Source organism: Phyllobates terribilis, unplaced genomic scaffold, assembly GCF_046119375.1.
Source record: "Phyllobates terribilis strain yellow unplaced genomic scaffold, ASM4611937v1 Scaffold_2__4_contigs__length_985480577, whole genome shotgun sequence".
NCBI classification, from domain to species: Eukaryota; Metazoa; Chordata; class Amphibia; order Anura; family Dendrobatidae; genus Phyllobates; species Phyllobates terribilis.
In genome coordinates this window covers 286,733,667-286,750,482 of record NW_027362762.1, presented here as the reverse complement: position 1 = coordinate 286,750,482, position 16,816 = coordinate 286,733,667, and the positions used below count along the sequence as shown (strand labels likewise).

At 38.7% G+C, this 16,816-nt stretch overlaps 1 protein-coding gene across 1 annotated transcript in view; it reads right to left on the bottom strand.

Annotated features, from left to right (window-relative positions):
* The window catches only part of GPC6 (glypican 6), a 1,373,797-nt gene that overhangs the window by 794,476 nt on the left and 562,505 nt on the right, over positions 1–16,816 (bottom strand). The window contains exon 3 of the mRNA XM_073664138.1: positions 7,869–8,260. Coding sequence (XP_073520239.1) covers positions 7,869–8,260 — 392 coding nt within the window. The remainder of the gene's footprint in view (positions 1–7,868; positions 8,261–16,816) is intronic.

The following is a 16,816-nucleotide window of genomic DNA, read 5'->3' as shown; positions in this document are numbered from 1 at the left end:
CGGTGGGAACCAGGCATGTAGAGTCAATCTGTTCACCTTTTCTGCGTCGCACAAAGACACGGTGGTTGGTACCAAAGATCTCAAATTTGGACTCATCAGACCAAAGCACAGATTTTCACTGGTCTAATGTCCATTCCTTGTGTTCTTTAGCCTAAACAAGTCTCTTCTGCTTGTTGCCTGTCCTTAGCAGTGGTTTCCTAGCAGCTATTTTACCATGAAGGCCTGCTGCACAAAGTCTCCTCTTAACAGTTGTTGTAGAGATGTGTCTGCTGCTAGAACTCTGTGTGGCATTGACCTGGTCTCTAATCTGAGCTGCTGTTAACCTGCGATTTCTGAGGCTGGTGACTCGGATAAACTTATCCTCAGAAGCAGAGGTGACTCTTGGTCTTCCTTTCCTCGGGCTGTCCTCATGTGAGCCAGTTTCTTTGTAGCACTTGATTTGCAACTGCACTTGGTGACACATTCAAAGTTTGCCCAATTTTTCGGACTGACTGACCTTCATTTCTTAAAATAATGATGGCCACTCGTTTTTGTTTACTTAGCTGCTATTTTCTTGCCATAATACAAATTCTAACAGTCTATTCAGTAGGACTATCAGCTGTGTATCCACCTGTCTTCTGCACAACACAACTGATGGTCGCAACCCCATTTATAAGGCAAGAAATCCCACTTATTAAACCTGACAGGGCACACCTGTGAAGTGAAAACCATTTCCGGTGACTACCTCTTGAAGCTCATCAAGAGAATGCCAAGAGTGTGCAAAGCAGTCATCAAAGCAAAAGGTGGTTACTTTGAAGAACCTAGAATATAAGACATATTTTCAGTTGTTTCACACTTTTTTGCTAAGTATATAATTCCACATGTGTTAATTCATAGTTTTGATGCCTTCAGTGTGAATGTACAATTTTCAAAGTCATGAAAATACAGAAAAATCTTTAAATGAGAAGGTGTGTCCAAACTTTTGGTCTGTACTGTATATATATATATATATATATATATATATATATATATATATATATATATATATAGTACGCTCTTACACTTTAAAAAGTACAAAAAGGAAAATGGTGAGATACATAAGTTTGGGCACTCTTGGAGATTTATGTGCTCAGATAACCTTGATCAAAATTTCAGACCTTAATTAGCCTGTTAGGGTTATAGCTTGTTCACTATCATTGTTAGGAAAGGCCAGGTGAAGCAAATTTCCCAGCTTTATAAAAATCCAGCCTCCTTATGCCACCTTATGCCAAAAAACAGCAGCCATGGGTTCTTCTATGCAGCTCCCTAGCACTCTGAAAATAAAAATCGTGGAGGTCCACAATGCTATATGAAAATAGTAAAGGGTTTTCAAGTTGCCCTTTCCTCAGTTCAAAATGTAATTAAGAATGGGCAGTTAACAGGAACAGCGGAGGTCCAGATAAGGTCTGGAAGACTAAGCAAATTTTCAGTGAGTGCTGCTCGTAGGATTGCTAGAAAGGCAAATCTGAACCCCTGCTTGACTGCAAAAGACCTTCAGAAAGATTTAGCAGACTCTGGAGTTGTGGTACATTTTTCTAATGTTCAGGGACACCTGCACAAATATAACCTTCATGGAAGAGAAGGAAACCTCTCCTGCATTGTCACCAAAAAATCATCATCAGAAGTATGCAAAAGAGCATTTAAACAAGTCTGATGCATTTTGAAAACAAGTCCTGTGGACTGATGAGGTAAAAATAGAACTCCTTGGCCACAATGATCAAAGGTACAGTATGTGTGGATAAAAAAGGGCACAGAATTTCAAGAAAAGACCATTTCGCCAACCATTAAGCATGGTTTAGGGTTGTATTACAGCCAATGACATGGGGAACATTTCACGGGTAGAGAGAAGAATGAATTCAATTAAATTTCAACAAATTCTTGATGCAAACATAACACCAACTGTAAAAAGCTGAAGTTGAAAAGGGGATGGCTTCTACAAATGGATAATGATCCTAAACACACATCAAAATCCACAATAGACTAAAATGCAGAGATTGCCTAAAAAACAGGCAATCACTGCATGTGTTACTACTGTCTAACAGATGTGACACATACAGCCGCGGCGACACTAACATAGATGCCGAGCACGCCGCAAATACTCGGCGAGCACCCGAGCGTGCTCCCCAAAAGGGTTAACAATACACGCTCGCTCATCACTAGTACCTTTACGTTTTAATTTTTGGAGATGACTTAAAATTCAAGCAAAAATCCTCATATATGGATGGCAAGCAGCATTCTGTGACAAAGGGCTTAAAAAGTAACATTCCAGGTTTAGACATCTTTGTCAGCAGATTCTTATCTGATCAACACTTTGGTGACTTTTTGATTTTCCTTGCATCTACATGGCACTAACAGAAGCATCTAAAAGTTACTTATCTATATGTTCAGGGCTGCCATCACGATATTAATGCCCTTACTGGTGTATAGGGTCCTGTAAGCAGAAGTAAAGAGGGGGGCTCTTTTGCTTCTGCTCACTGGGCCCCAAGGTATAATAAAGTTCTGTGCACCGGCGCACTGCCATTGGTAGCGCACATCTCGGAGCAGGAAGCTTTCCAGGAGCTCTACAGCAGTGAAAACCGAATGGCTGCACAGCTTCTGCTCCCTCCGCCTTTTCTGTGACGTCTAATGATGGCACGTATGCGATGACATCACTGCATATGCGCCGGAATATACGGGCGCCACTCGCCAGGACATGAGAAGTGGAGCTGCACCTACAGGGAATCATATGAGAGGTAAGTATGAAAAACCTTTTTTTAATAAAATTAATTAAATTGGTGTTGGGGAAAGCAAATTATGATGGATTGAGGGCGTGGGATGGGGGACAGTGAATGATGATGCATTGAGGTGGGGGGTGCAAATAATGATGAATTGGGAATTGAGGACAGGAGACAGTAAATGATGAATTGAAGGTGGGGGTTGGGGAGATAAAAGGATAAACTGAAGGTGGGGAGTCAGGAGAGCAAATGATGAATTGAATGTGGGGGTGGGAAGAGAAAGTGATGAATTGAAGGTGGGGGGTGAGGAGAGCAAATGATGAATTGAAAGTGCAGGATGAGGAGAGCAAATAATGATGCATTGAGGGTGGGGTGAGTAAATGATGATGTATTGAGACTAGGGGATGGTGGGCAGTAAATGATGATGAATTGAGAGTGGAGGGTGGGGAACAACACATGATGATGAATTGGGGGTGGGGGGCAGAAAATAATGATAAATTGCGGGTGGAGGGAGTAAATGATGTATTGAGTGTGGGGGGCACAGTTTATAATGAATAGAGGGTGGGGGTGGGAGAGAGAGGACATATCATAATGAATTGGGTGGGGCGGAGGGGGTATGTAAATATAATGAATCGGGGGAGTGAGAGGTATAGACTGGGAGGTGTTGAGGATGCAGGAGTGACTGGTTAATTTGGGGAAAGATTACAGGTGCTAATTAATTTATATATTTATTGGGTGTTAAAAAGTGACTATTTATAGTTAGTGGGGGCACAGTGGTGGATAACAATTGATATTTGGAATGGGGGTTGCATAATAACTAATCATATATTAATGGTGAGTGCACATCTGTGGGGAATGTGCTCTGGAAGCGGTGCTCTAGATAACTGTTATTTTCTGCAGAGATCAGTTCTGTCTGGAAGAAGTGATGGCGGTCTGCCCTGGATGAAGAAGAAAAGCAAAGATGATGGACTGCAACAAGAGACTTTACTGGGGAGTCAGTGTGTTACCTGTACAATTACACTATACACTGTATACTATGTACAGAGCTCCAGTGTATAATGCCACTGGTGATCCCTGTATTTCCTGTACAGTATACACTATATACAGGGCTCCAGTGTATAATGTTACTGGTGATCCCTGTATTACCTGTTCACTACGCACTATATACAGAGCTCCTGTGTATAATGTCACTTGTGATCCCTGTATTACCTTTACACTATACACTATATACAGAGCTCCTGTGTATACTGTCATTGGTGATCACTGTATTACCTGTACACTATATAGCATATACATAGCTCCTGTGTATAATGTAACTGGTGACACCGTATTACCTGTACACTGACACTATATACAGAGCTCCTCTGTATAATCTCACTTAGTATTGTGTTTTTTTTATTAATGATCAGTGTTGTAGTATTCGGTCACTATGTGGTGGTATTATGTGGTCTGGACAAAGTGTGGCGGTATTTGTTCCTTGTATGTGGTATTGTTGGTCATTTTTAAAAATGTATGTGACACATTCCCGTAAAGAAAAATAAAAAAAATTTAACCTAAAAAGAGTATTGGGTATTTTTAGAATTTTTTAATAGGTTAGAGTAGAGTAGGGCTCTGCAAAAATTGTCTACCTTGTCAAGGTGGCAAGCTTAAAAAATCTTTTGGCCAAAATAAAAGCTGCTGGTTATGTATCTGATATGGTGTTCAATGAGAACTGTTATTGTGTGATTGGTGAGGACGTGGTGTAGAAGTGGAGTTTTTGTAAGAGTGGGCGGTGGGACTGTGGAATGTTCTAGGAGTGGAGGCAGAGCTGGAGCGAGCCTAGGCAGAGTCTCAAGGGGGCCCGAAAATTTTGCCAGTCTGGGGCCCTGAAATTCCTGGTAGCAGAACTGTATATGTTACTATTGGATGAATCAAGTACATTAGGCTCATTTTAATTTTTATGTTAATAGAGGAGTCAGGATATATGATATAACTCAACAATAACTTGACAAGTATTTAGAAAGATGTTCAACATTTTATTCTCAAGTTCTAAACAATGTAAATAAAATGGTCTGAAATAACACACTCAAACAATAATTTAAATATCATTATTATACTTACTATATGTGTGTATATAGATATATATATATATGTATATATATATATATATATATATATATACGCATATATATTTACATATATGACAATTATGCCTAAATTATTTTTTGATTGTGTTATTTCAGACCAATATGAGTATATATATATATATATATATATATATATATATATATATATATATACCAACACTTTACACACTGTTTACACACAAAAAAAAGCGAAACGCTAAACTTGAAGAGAAAAAATAGAAAGAAAAAGTGGAGTAATATATAATTATAATTTTATTTACTATATTTTTTCTCTGAATTATTTTTCTAATATTTTCACTAGATAACAAATACACAGATTTATTATTATATTTAAAGTTATTAATGTTTTTTATTTCATATAGTCTTTGAATACAAATAAGTTATAAAAGAAAGTAGACAACTAGCTGTGTAGGCTCTGTTTACACTACTGTTATAGCTTCCATGACAAGTATTCCAGATCAATTTTTTTAAGGCACAGTCAATTCTGGTGGATATATTTGATTTATACATATTTCCATCACATTTGATCGCAAAATGGTGCTGCAGACTAAGCTACTTTTGATACAAAAACACTTAAACCCCCCAAAGAACAAACTATGAATAGCGCCTCAAATGGATTTTACAAGAATAAATCTTGCTAATTTATAAATTATGCACATCTTGAAATGGTCAAAAAAATAAAATTAAAATCTTCAAGTGTCAAAAAATGATCACTTATCATTAAGACAAATAGCCATTGCATGTGGGATAAAATGTAGAAATCAATTATGCCTTTCTGTAATTATGAAATCTGATTTATAGTAATACATTTTAGGTTAATATGCAATATGTATAAAGAAAAGAAAAAATAGCTATCAAAAATTCTTTGTCTTAGCTGCTGACAACTGTTGCATATAATAATACAAAGCATATAGTAGCATTAAAAAAAAATCTTTCAATTAACATATTGAAAAAAAAAGTTGATAGTGATATATCATAGTTAGTTAAAAAATATACATCTATCCTAGGGCTTCATCTGAGTCTACTTATTCTAGGAAATAACGTGGTATTGTCTACCACTATATATATATAATTTGTCTAACACAATATATATATATATATAATAAAAAAATATTTTAGCCCCAATTCCATATATTTTAGTTGAAAAAAAAGGATATATATACAGTATATACAATATATATATATATATATACATATATATATATATTTATATATATATAGATATACAGTACAGACCAAAAGTTTGGACACACCTTTTCATTTAAAGATTTTTCTGTATTTTCATGACTATGAAAATTGTACATTCACACTGAAGGCATCAAAACTATGAATTAACACATGTGGAATTATATACTTAACAAAAAAGTGTGAAAGAACTGAAAATATGTCTTATATTCTAGGTTCTTCAAAGTAGCCACCTTTTGCTTTGATGACTGCTTTGCACACTCTTGGCATTCTCTTGATGAGCTTCAAGAGGTAGTCACCGGAAATGGTCTTCCAACAATCTTGAAGGAGTTCCCTGAGATGCTTAGCACTTGTTGGCCCTTTTGCCTTCACTCTGCGGTCCAGCTCACCCTAAACCATCTAGATTGGATACAGGTCTGATGACTGTGGAGGCCAGGTCATCTGGTGTAGCACCCCATCACTCTCCTTCTTGGTCAAATAGCCCTTACACAGCCTGGAGGTGTGTTTGGGGTCATTGTCCTGTTGAAAAGTAAATGATCGTCCAACAGTGCTAGCCCGGCATGTAGAGTCCATCTGTTCACCTTTTCTGCGTCGCACAAAGACACGGTGGTTGGAACCAAAGATCTCAAATTTGGACTCATCAGACCAAGCACAGATTTCCACTGGTCTAATGTTCATTCCTTGTGTTCTTTAGCCTAAACAAGTCCCTTCTGCTTGTTGTCTGTCCTTAGCAGTGGTTTCCTCACAGCTATTTTACCATGAAGGCCTGCTGCACAAAGTCTCCTCTTAACAGTTGTTGTAGAGATGTGTCTGCTGCTAGAACTCTGTGTGGCATTGACCTGGTCTCTAATCTGAGCTGCTGTTAACCTGCAATTTCTGAGGCTGGTGACTCGGATAAACTTATCCTCAGAAGCAGAGGTGACTCTTGGTCGTCCTTTCCTGGGGCGGTCCTCATGTGAGCCTGTTTCTTTGTAGCTCTTGATGGTTTTTGCAACTGCACTTGGGGACACATTCAAAGATTGCCCAATTTTTCAGACTGACTGACCTTCATTTCTTAAAGTAATGATGGCCACTCGTTTTTTTTTACTTATCTGCTTTTTTCTTGCCATAATACAAATTCTAACAGTCTATTCAGTAGGACTATCAGCTGTGTATCCACCTGACTTCTGTACAACACAACTGATGATCACAACCCCATTTGTAAGGCAAGAAATCCCACTTATTAAACCTGACAGGGCACACCTGTGAAGTGAAAACCATTTACGATGACTACCTCTTGAAGCTCATCAAGAGAATGCCAAGAGTGTGCAAAGCAGTCATCAAAGCAAAAGGTGGCTACTTTGAAGAACCTAGAATATAAGACATATTTTCAGTTTTTTCACACTTTTTTGTTAAGTATATAATTCCACATGTGTTAATTCATAGTTTTGATGCCTTCAGTGTGAATGTACAATTTTCAAAGTCATGAAAATACAGAAAAATCTTTAAATGAAAAGGTGTGTCCAAACTTTTGGTCTGTACTGTATGTACTTTTTTTCAACTAAAATATACGTAATTGAGGCTAAAATTTTTTTTCATTTGGCTTTCATTAGAAGTATTTCATTGTTTGCCTTCTATATCCCCTGTGTTGCAAAGTAATGAGTATTTACAACAGAGAACAGTTATGTCTCACTTTATTCGTTATGTTTTCTTCTTTTTTTAATTCACTTATGTTTGTATAACATATTGCATCAATACTAAATATTTAATTTCACCCACATATATAGAAGTTATAAGAAAAGCGAAATACGAAAATGTCTACATAGAATAAATATATATTTTTTACCTTTGATACTTTGTTGGCCACTTCCCGTCCTAAAGTTAGACCTTGAACAAATGTTCGAGCTGCCACAAAAGCTTTAGTAACTTGAGCTTTCAGCTTTCTAGGTACTTCCCCAAATGGCTTTAGTTGATCAATGTATTTGCTGACACATTCAAGATAGTCTTCTGAAAAATGATATTGAGGATTTATCAACTGAAACATACGTTCCAACAGACGAGCCCAGAAATCATTCAACATTTCTTCCAGGTTGACATTTCCGCCAGTGTAGTAGAGTTTTAGCTCAGTAAATAAATCCTGGAATATTTCTGAGTTCTGTGTGTAAAGCAATCCATACGTCCTTAGAAATATTTCATGAAGAGATTTTTCTGCATTCTCCAGAAGAGATTTGAAAAATTCTAAAGAGACCAACAATAAATATTACATAAAATTAATATTATAGAATAAATACGATAATAATGCATGAGAAAAAGTAGTATTAAAAATTAAACTGTGACATAGAAATATCAAAATACATTTTTTTAAAGTGTAATAAAAAAATATTTTGGTCTTCTATTTAAAATTTACATGCATCAACCTTCACTTTTTTTCTCCAAAGTATAATCTACAGACTATATACAGTTAGGTCCATATATATTTGGACAGAGACAACATTTTTCTAATTTTGGTTCTAGACATTACCACAATGAATTTAAAACAAAACAATTCAGATGCAGTTGAAGATCAGACTTTCAGCTTTCATTTGAGGGTATCCACATTAAAATTGGATGAAGGGTTTAGAAGTTTCCGCACCTTAACACGTGCCACCCTGTTTTTAAAGGGACCAAAAGTAATTGGACAATTGACTGCAAGGCAATTTCATGGACGGGTGTGGGCAATCCCTTCATTATGTGATTCTCAATTAAGCAGATAAAAGGCCTGGAGTTGATTTGAGGTGTGGTGCTTGCATATGGAAGGTTTTGCTGTGAAGTAAACATGCAGTCAAAGGAGTTCTCCATGCAGGTGAAACAAGCCATCCTTAAGCTGCAAAAACAGAAAAACCCATCCGAGAACTTGCTACCATATTAGGAGTGGCAAAATCTACAGTTTTGTACATCCTGAGAAAGAAAGAAAGCACTGGTGAACTCATCAATGCAAAAAGACCTGGGCGCCCACGGAAGACAACAATGGTGGATGATCGCAGAATAATCTCCATGGTGAAGAGAAACCCCTTCACAACAGCCAACCAAGTGAACAAAACTCTCTAGGAGGTAGGCGTATCAATATCCAAATCTACCATAAAGAGAAGACTGCATGAAAGTAAATGCAGAGGGTTCGCTGTATGGTGCAAGCCACTCATAAGCATCAAGAATAAAAAGGCTAGACTGGACTTTGTTAAAAAACATCTAAAAAAGCCAGCACAGTTCTGGAAGAACATTCTTTGGACAGATGAAACCAAGATCAACCTCTACCAGAATGATGGAAAGAGAAAAGTATGGCGAAGGTGTGGTACAGCTCATGATCCAAAGAATACCACATCATCTATAAAACACGGTGGAGGCAGTGTGATGGCTTGGGCATGCATGACTGCCAGTGGCACTGGGTCACTAGTGTTTATTGATGATGTGACACAGGACAGAAGCAGCCGAATGAATTCTGATGTATTCAGAGCCATACGGTGTGCTCAGATCCAGCCAAATGCAGCCAAACTAATTGGTTGTCATTTCATACTACAGATGGACAATGACCCAAAACATAAAACCAAAGCAACCCAGGAGTTTATTAAAGCAAAGAAGTGGAATATTCTTGAATGGCCAAGTCAGTCACCTGATCTCAACCCAATTGAGCATGCATTTCACTTGTTAAACACTAAACTTCAGACAGAAAGGCCCACAAACAAACAGCAACTGAAAACCACTGCAGTGGAGGCCTGGCAGAGCATGAAAAAGGAGGAAGCACAGCGTCTGGTGATATCCATGAGTTCAAGACTTCAGGCAGTCATTGCTAACAAAGGGTTTTCAACCAAGTACTAGAAATGAACATTTTAATTACAATTATTTAATCTATCCAATTACTTTTGGTCCCTTTAAAAACAGGGTGGCAAATGTTCAGGGACTGAAACTCCTAAACCCTTCATCCAATTTTAATGTGGATACCCTCAAATGAAAGCTGAAAGTTTGAACTTCAACTGCATCTGAATTGTTTTGTTTAAAATTCATTGTGGTAATGTCTAGAACCAAAATTAGAAAAATGTTGTCTCTGTCAAAATATATATGGACCTAACTGTAATTTTGCCACTTTTTATGAAAATACAAAATGTAAATTGGGAACTGCGCAATTATAAAGATTGATTTAACATGTGTTGCTGCTGCATTCCCTGTATAATATACAGTGCAAAAACGCACAAAGTCGAGGCCGAGGAAGAAGACTACTTCTCCCATCATCCGACCACCGCTCCTGCTGAAGAAGCGAGAGCAGTGCGGCTGAGGGGAGAAATAGTCTCCTCAGCCAAGCCGGCGTCTGTGTGCATGGTGTAAAGGAAAAAAAAAAGGAAAATCTATTTAAAATAGGAAAAAACACCTTTCTCACCTTTCCGGCATCCTCCCGATGTCCCCCGGCGACCCGATCGCCCGGCGACTGGAGGTATACTGATAGGAGCATGCTAGCTCCCGGCAGTGAACATCGCTGTTCTGCTGGATGAGGTCACGTGAGTTCATCAGATGAAGATCATCCGATAGCTCTAGGACCTCACTTTACGACACCGGTGCTGCGTGGGAATATTCCAGCAGCATAGCGATGTACACTAACAGGAGTGATTATACTCCTGTCAGTGTACCGTGCTGTCTTCTACAGCAGTCGCATCAGTGATTGATGTGGCTGCTGTAGAAGTGACCCGGATTACCGTGGGACATTGTGGATTACGTCATGACAGCAGACAGGTGAGGAATATGGTTGTTTTTGATTTTTTTTTTTCAGGAGACGAGGGATTCGGGGATTAGGAGAATAATAAAAAAAAATGATTAAAACCGTTTGCCATTTTATTTCAATAAAAGACTTTATTGAAAAAGCATCAAAACCCTTTACTACGGGGTTAGCAATGGGGGTGTCTTATAGACGCCTCTCCATTACTGACATGGGCTTCATGTTAGCTGCCAATACAAGGCTGACATGAACCCCAACCTTATCACCCCACTTGCCACCGCTACACAGCGGTCGGAAGAGCGAAGGCTAAGCACCAGATTTGGCGCATCTTATGGATGCCCCACTTCTGGGGCTGCTGAGAGCTGATATCATTAGCCTTGGAGGGGGCTAGTATCAATGGCCCCTTCCCTGGCTATTAACATCAGCCCGCAGCTGTCTGTTTAGCCTTTTATGGTTAGATTTTATAGGGGGACACCATGTCAATTTTTTTCTGGGGTCACCCTGTAATCTAGACCATAAAGGCTACGAAAACAGCTGTGGGCTGTTATTAAAAGCCGGGGAACATTTTTGGCTAATGGCCCTTTCCCAGGTTACTTCTATCAGCTCCCAATGGTCGGCTTTCCCTCTGCTGTTATAAAAATGACACAGGAGCCCACTCCATTTTTTTTAATTTTTAGGCTATGTGCCCATAATCCGGACGTAGCAGTGCTTTGGAAGCAGCATATTTTTGCTGTGTCCAAAACGTTAAATAACTCTTTTACATAAAAGATAATCTTTAATATTCACATCATGACACATATAACATGAAAAAGGTGCCCATAAAAAAGTGACTTAGTGCATGTAGTAATATTGATACTAACCCTATGTGGTTCCTTCCCCCACACCCCCACCTGTGGCGATAGACGTGATTTTTGGCCACTGGATATACAAAATCTTAGTATGAGGTTTAAACACAGACAAAAACTTTAAATGCATAAATCACTTATTTAAAAACAGCAGGAAAATGCAGTTGGGGGACAAATATCCGATGCTAATAGGTCCTACTAATTTTATCCCCCATGCCAACACAAATTAACATATCAGAGGTGCAGCCCACAAGATAAGCTAAGACACTATTCACACATCCCACTTTAGATGCAGAAACCCTGTGGTTCCCTATCCTGATGGAACCACAGTTGTTTAGAATGGCAGACGGATATCAGTGTCATGTCTGCCATAACATCATAGCCACATAATATATAGTGAATTAGAAAATAAACTTATCTTTGCAAAGATATTGGGTGGCCCTCAATACTTCTCGACGCGTTTCCCAGTTAGTAGTTGGTTCATCAATAGAAGATCCAGTCATCCTGCAGAGAGCTATACTCATTCAATATATCCCCTTCTATATAAAGGCTCCCCACACCAAAAATGTGATAATGTTACTTCCCTAAAACAGGGTCAATTCATCTTGCTGTGCCAGTGGTATCTCCTGTCTATTGATCACACTGCGCCTGCGCTGATCAGGATCCAGCCACTAGAGGTATCCTACTGCCTACTGCGCATGTCAGTTCCTCCTCTCAAAGCCCTGGGGGTTATCAAGTCAACGCAGGCACAGATCAGCTCAGCGATGGGAGACTGCGTGAGCTGTGCAACATATGAGACTTGATAACCCCCAGGGCTTTGGGAGGAGGAATAAGTTTTTAAATAAGTGATTTATGCATTTAAAGTTTTTGTTTGTGTTTAAACCTCATACTAAGATTTTGTATATCCAGTGACCAAAAATCATGTCTATCGCCACTGGTGTGTGTGTGGGGGAAGGAACCGCATAGGGTTATTATCAATATTACTCCATGCACTAAGTCACTTTTTATGGGTACCTTTTTCATGTTATATGTGTCATGCAGTGATTATTAACCGCTTCGCGACGGCCCACTGTAGATAAACGTCGGCGCTTGCTGGGCTCTGTGCAGCGCCGACGTTTAAAAATGTTGGGTGGTCCCGCAGCGCTCAGGACCCCCAGGGTCCTGCAAGCGCTGCGATTCCGGTGCAGAGCATTAGCTCTGACAGGGGACATCATCGGGACCTGATTGGATCAGGTCCCAATGATGTTAACCCTTTGCTATGTTCTATATGCCGCGATCTATAGTGATCGCGGCATGTAGAAGATAGACAGAGGAGAGGGAATCATCTTACTTACCTCTCAGATGACCCCAGATACTTTCCAGGACCTGGCGTTGCTATGGCAGCTGGAGGTCACATGACCGCCTCCAGATCTGCCATATATGGTGTCCTGCCAGGCTCAGCCTGCAACTGAAGTCTAGCAGGAGACACTGACTATGAAACAGTCAGCTAAGATCTCATATAATGTAATACATGTCTATTACATTACATGAGATCAGTGATCAGAAAAATAAAAATTAATGTCCCATACAGGGACTAAGTAAAAATGTAAAAAAAAGTAAAAAAAATGTTTTTAAACTGTTAAAAAAAAATCACAAAATAAATAAAAATAAATAAATAAAATATTAAACCAATAAATCCGTATATTTATACAAAACCAAAAAAAGTACACATATTTGGTATCGCCGCGTCCGAAACAACCCGATCTATAAAACTGTCACACTAATTAACTCCTTCTGTGCACACCGTAATAAAAATAAATAAAAAACGGAGCAAAAAAATTTGCTTTTTCATCATATCGCTAAACAAAAAGTGGAAAAAAATGCGATCAAAAAGCAAAATGGAAATAAAAATGATACCGCTGAAAACGTCATCTTGTTCCGCAAAAAAAAAGCTGCCATACAGATCCACCAGCCAAAAAATAAAAAAGTTATAGCGCTCAGAATAAAGCAATGCAAAAAAAATATTTTTTCTATAAAATTGTTTTATTGTGTAAAAGCGCCAAAACATAAAAAAAATATACAGAAAGTGTAGTATCGCTGTAAACATACTGACCCAAAGAATAACGCTGCGTGATCACTTTTACCACACGCAGAACGGCATAAAAAAAACCCTCAAAAACCAATTCCTGAATTGTTGGTTTTTGTTAATTTTACCTCCCAAAAAACGGAATAGAAAGCGATCAAAAATGTCACGTACCCAAAAATGGTACCATTAAAAAAGTCAACTCGTCCCGCAAAAAACAAGCTGTCACATGACTCTGTTGGCCGAAATATGGAAAAATTATAGCTCTCAAAATATGGCAATACAAAAACTAGATTTTGCAAAAAAAAGCATCTCTTAGTGTGTGACAGCTGTCAGTCATAAAAACCCGATATAAATCTGGTATCTCTGTAATCGCACCGACCCGAAGAATAAAGTAATCTAATCAGTTATATCACACGAGGAATGGCGTAAAAAATAAATAAAAACAATTTTTCACCTGCTACTGATTTGTTTATTATGTCTCCCAAAGATCGCAGTAAGGCTCTGCCCACATTTATCCTGCGCTGACCACTTACACCAGAGTTTCCGTGTAAATATCTGAAATACGTGAATCAGACCGAACCCATGACGGAAGATTCCCTGTAATGAGGCAGATATAGGCTACTGTGGATGCTGTCTGGCCTGTGATCCCACGGTGTCATTTGTTTTAGGCGTGCTTAAAAGTGCGGTTGGCCACAGTTTTGTGCACATCTGAAAAAAAGGACACCGCTAAACAGAGGCCAGACGGAGTCCAGAATAACTCTGCTGCCTCAGTACAGTGAATGGATCCCACAGGGGTTTCATCTGAATTACATCACTTGGAAATTTAGATGGAAACCCCGATGTAAGTGCTCAGCCTAGAGTGCCGGATAAATGTTATGTAAAATGTTCCCAATAAAAGCTTCAACTCAGTCCTCAAAAAAAGCTAGTCCCCACTCAAGTCCGTCATCTGTTAAAAATATAAGGGACTTCCAAGTTACTGGTAGCAGAAAGGCTCTGGAGAAGCGAAATGGCCCTTGCCCCCCAAAAGAAATTCAGAAAATGTTGTGCTCCCAAATCCAAATACCTATTCTACAATAATTTGTTCTCCAATTGTCAAATAGCACTCCGTCCCCCCCAGTTCTCGCCGTATGGCTGAGCGGTACGATACCGCCACATATGGGGTATTGCCACTTTTAGAAGAAATTGCGTGACACATTTCGGCACCATTTTTACCCATTGCCCTGTGTGAAAATGTAAAATCTGAGGGTAAAACATTTTTTTGTGGTAAAAATATAATTATGATTTTTTCACTGCCCAATGGTATAAATTTTAAAATTAAAAAATACTCACTACTACCCTAAATGAATTCCTTGAGAGGTGTAGTTTACAAAATGGGGTCACTTGTGGGGGTTTCTGCTGTTTCGGCATGTCAGCGACTCTTCAATTGTGACATGGTGTCTGCAACCTATCCCAGCCAACATAGCGCTCCTTTCTCTTCCGAACCCTGCCGTACACCAAAGCAGTGGTTTTCCCCCACATATGGGGTATCGGCGTACTCAGGAGAAATTGCACAACAAATTTCATGGTGCAATTTCTCCTGTTACCCTTATGATAATGCAAAATTAGGGAATGAAAAACATTTTTTGTGGGAAAAATGTGAAATTTTTTTTTTTACGGCTCAATATTATAAACTTCTGTGAAGCAGCTGGGGGTGCAAGGTGCTCACCACACATCTAGATAAGTTCCCTAAGGGGTCTAGTTTCCAAAATGGTGGCACTTGTGGGGGGTTTCCACTGTTTAGGCACATTAGGGGCTCCCAAAATGCGACATGGCGTCTGCTAATTATTCAAACAAATTTTACATTCAAAAAGTCAAATGGCGCTCCTTCCCTTTCAAACCGTGCTGTGCGCCCAAACAGTGGTTTGCCTCCACATATGGGGTATCGGCGTGTTCAGGAGAAACTGCACAACAAATTTCATGGTGCAATTTATCATATTACCCTTATGATAATGCAAAATTAAGGGATGAAAAACGTTTTTGTGGGAAAAATGTGAAAATTTATTTTTACAGCTCAATATTATAAACTTCTGTGAAGCACCTTGGGGCTCAAGGTGCTCACCACACATCTAGATAAGTTCCCTATGGGGTCTAGTTTCCAAAATGGTGTCACTTGTGGGGGGTTTCCACTGTTTAGGAACATCAGGAGCTCTCTAAACGCAACATGGCGTCTGCTAATTATTCAAACAAATTTTACATTCAAAAAGTCTAATGCCGCTCCTTCCCTTCCAAACCCTGTAGTGCGCCCAAACAGTGGTTTTCCCTCACATATGGGGTATCAGCGCGCTCAATAGAAATTGCACAAAAAATTTTGGGGTCCATTTTTTCCTGGTACCCCTGCGAAAATAAAAAAAATTGGGTCTAAATTAACATTTTTGTGAAAAAAGTTAAATGTTAATTTTTTTCTTCCACATTCCAAAAATTCCTGTGAAGCACCTGAAGGGTTAATAAAGTTCTTGAATGTGGTTTTGAGCACATTGAGGGGTGCCGTTTTTAGAATGGTGTCACTTTTGGGTATTTTCTGTCATAAAGACCCCTCAAAGTGACTTCAAATATGATGTGGTCCGTAAAAAAATGTTTTTGTAAATTTTGTTGGAAAAATGAGAAATCGCTGGTCAACTTTTAACCCTTATAGCTCCCTAAGAAAAAAAAATTTGGGTTCCAAAATTGTGCTGATGTAAAGTAGACATGTGGGAAATGTTTATTAACTATTTTGTGTGACATATCTCTCTGATTAAAGGGCATGAAAATTCAAAATTTGAAAATTGCGAAATTTTCAAAATTTTCGCCAAATTTCCGTTTTTTTCAGTGATATCAAAGACATTTTACCACTATCATGAAGTACAATATGTCACGAAAAAACAGTCTCAGAATCAGGGGGATCCGTTGAAGCATTCCAGAGTAATTACTTCATAAAGTGACAGTGGTCAGAATTGAAAAAATTGGCCCGGTCACGAAGGCAAAAACAGGCTCTGGTGCGAAGTGGTTAAAGATTATCTTTTATGTAAAAGGGTTATTTTGCGTTAGATGTTAGATTATTTTCCCTTTATTTCTTTCAATCATGAACGTGTGATCTGTGTCCAAAATGTTGCATTCTATTGAACGTA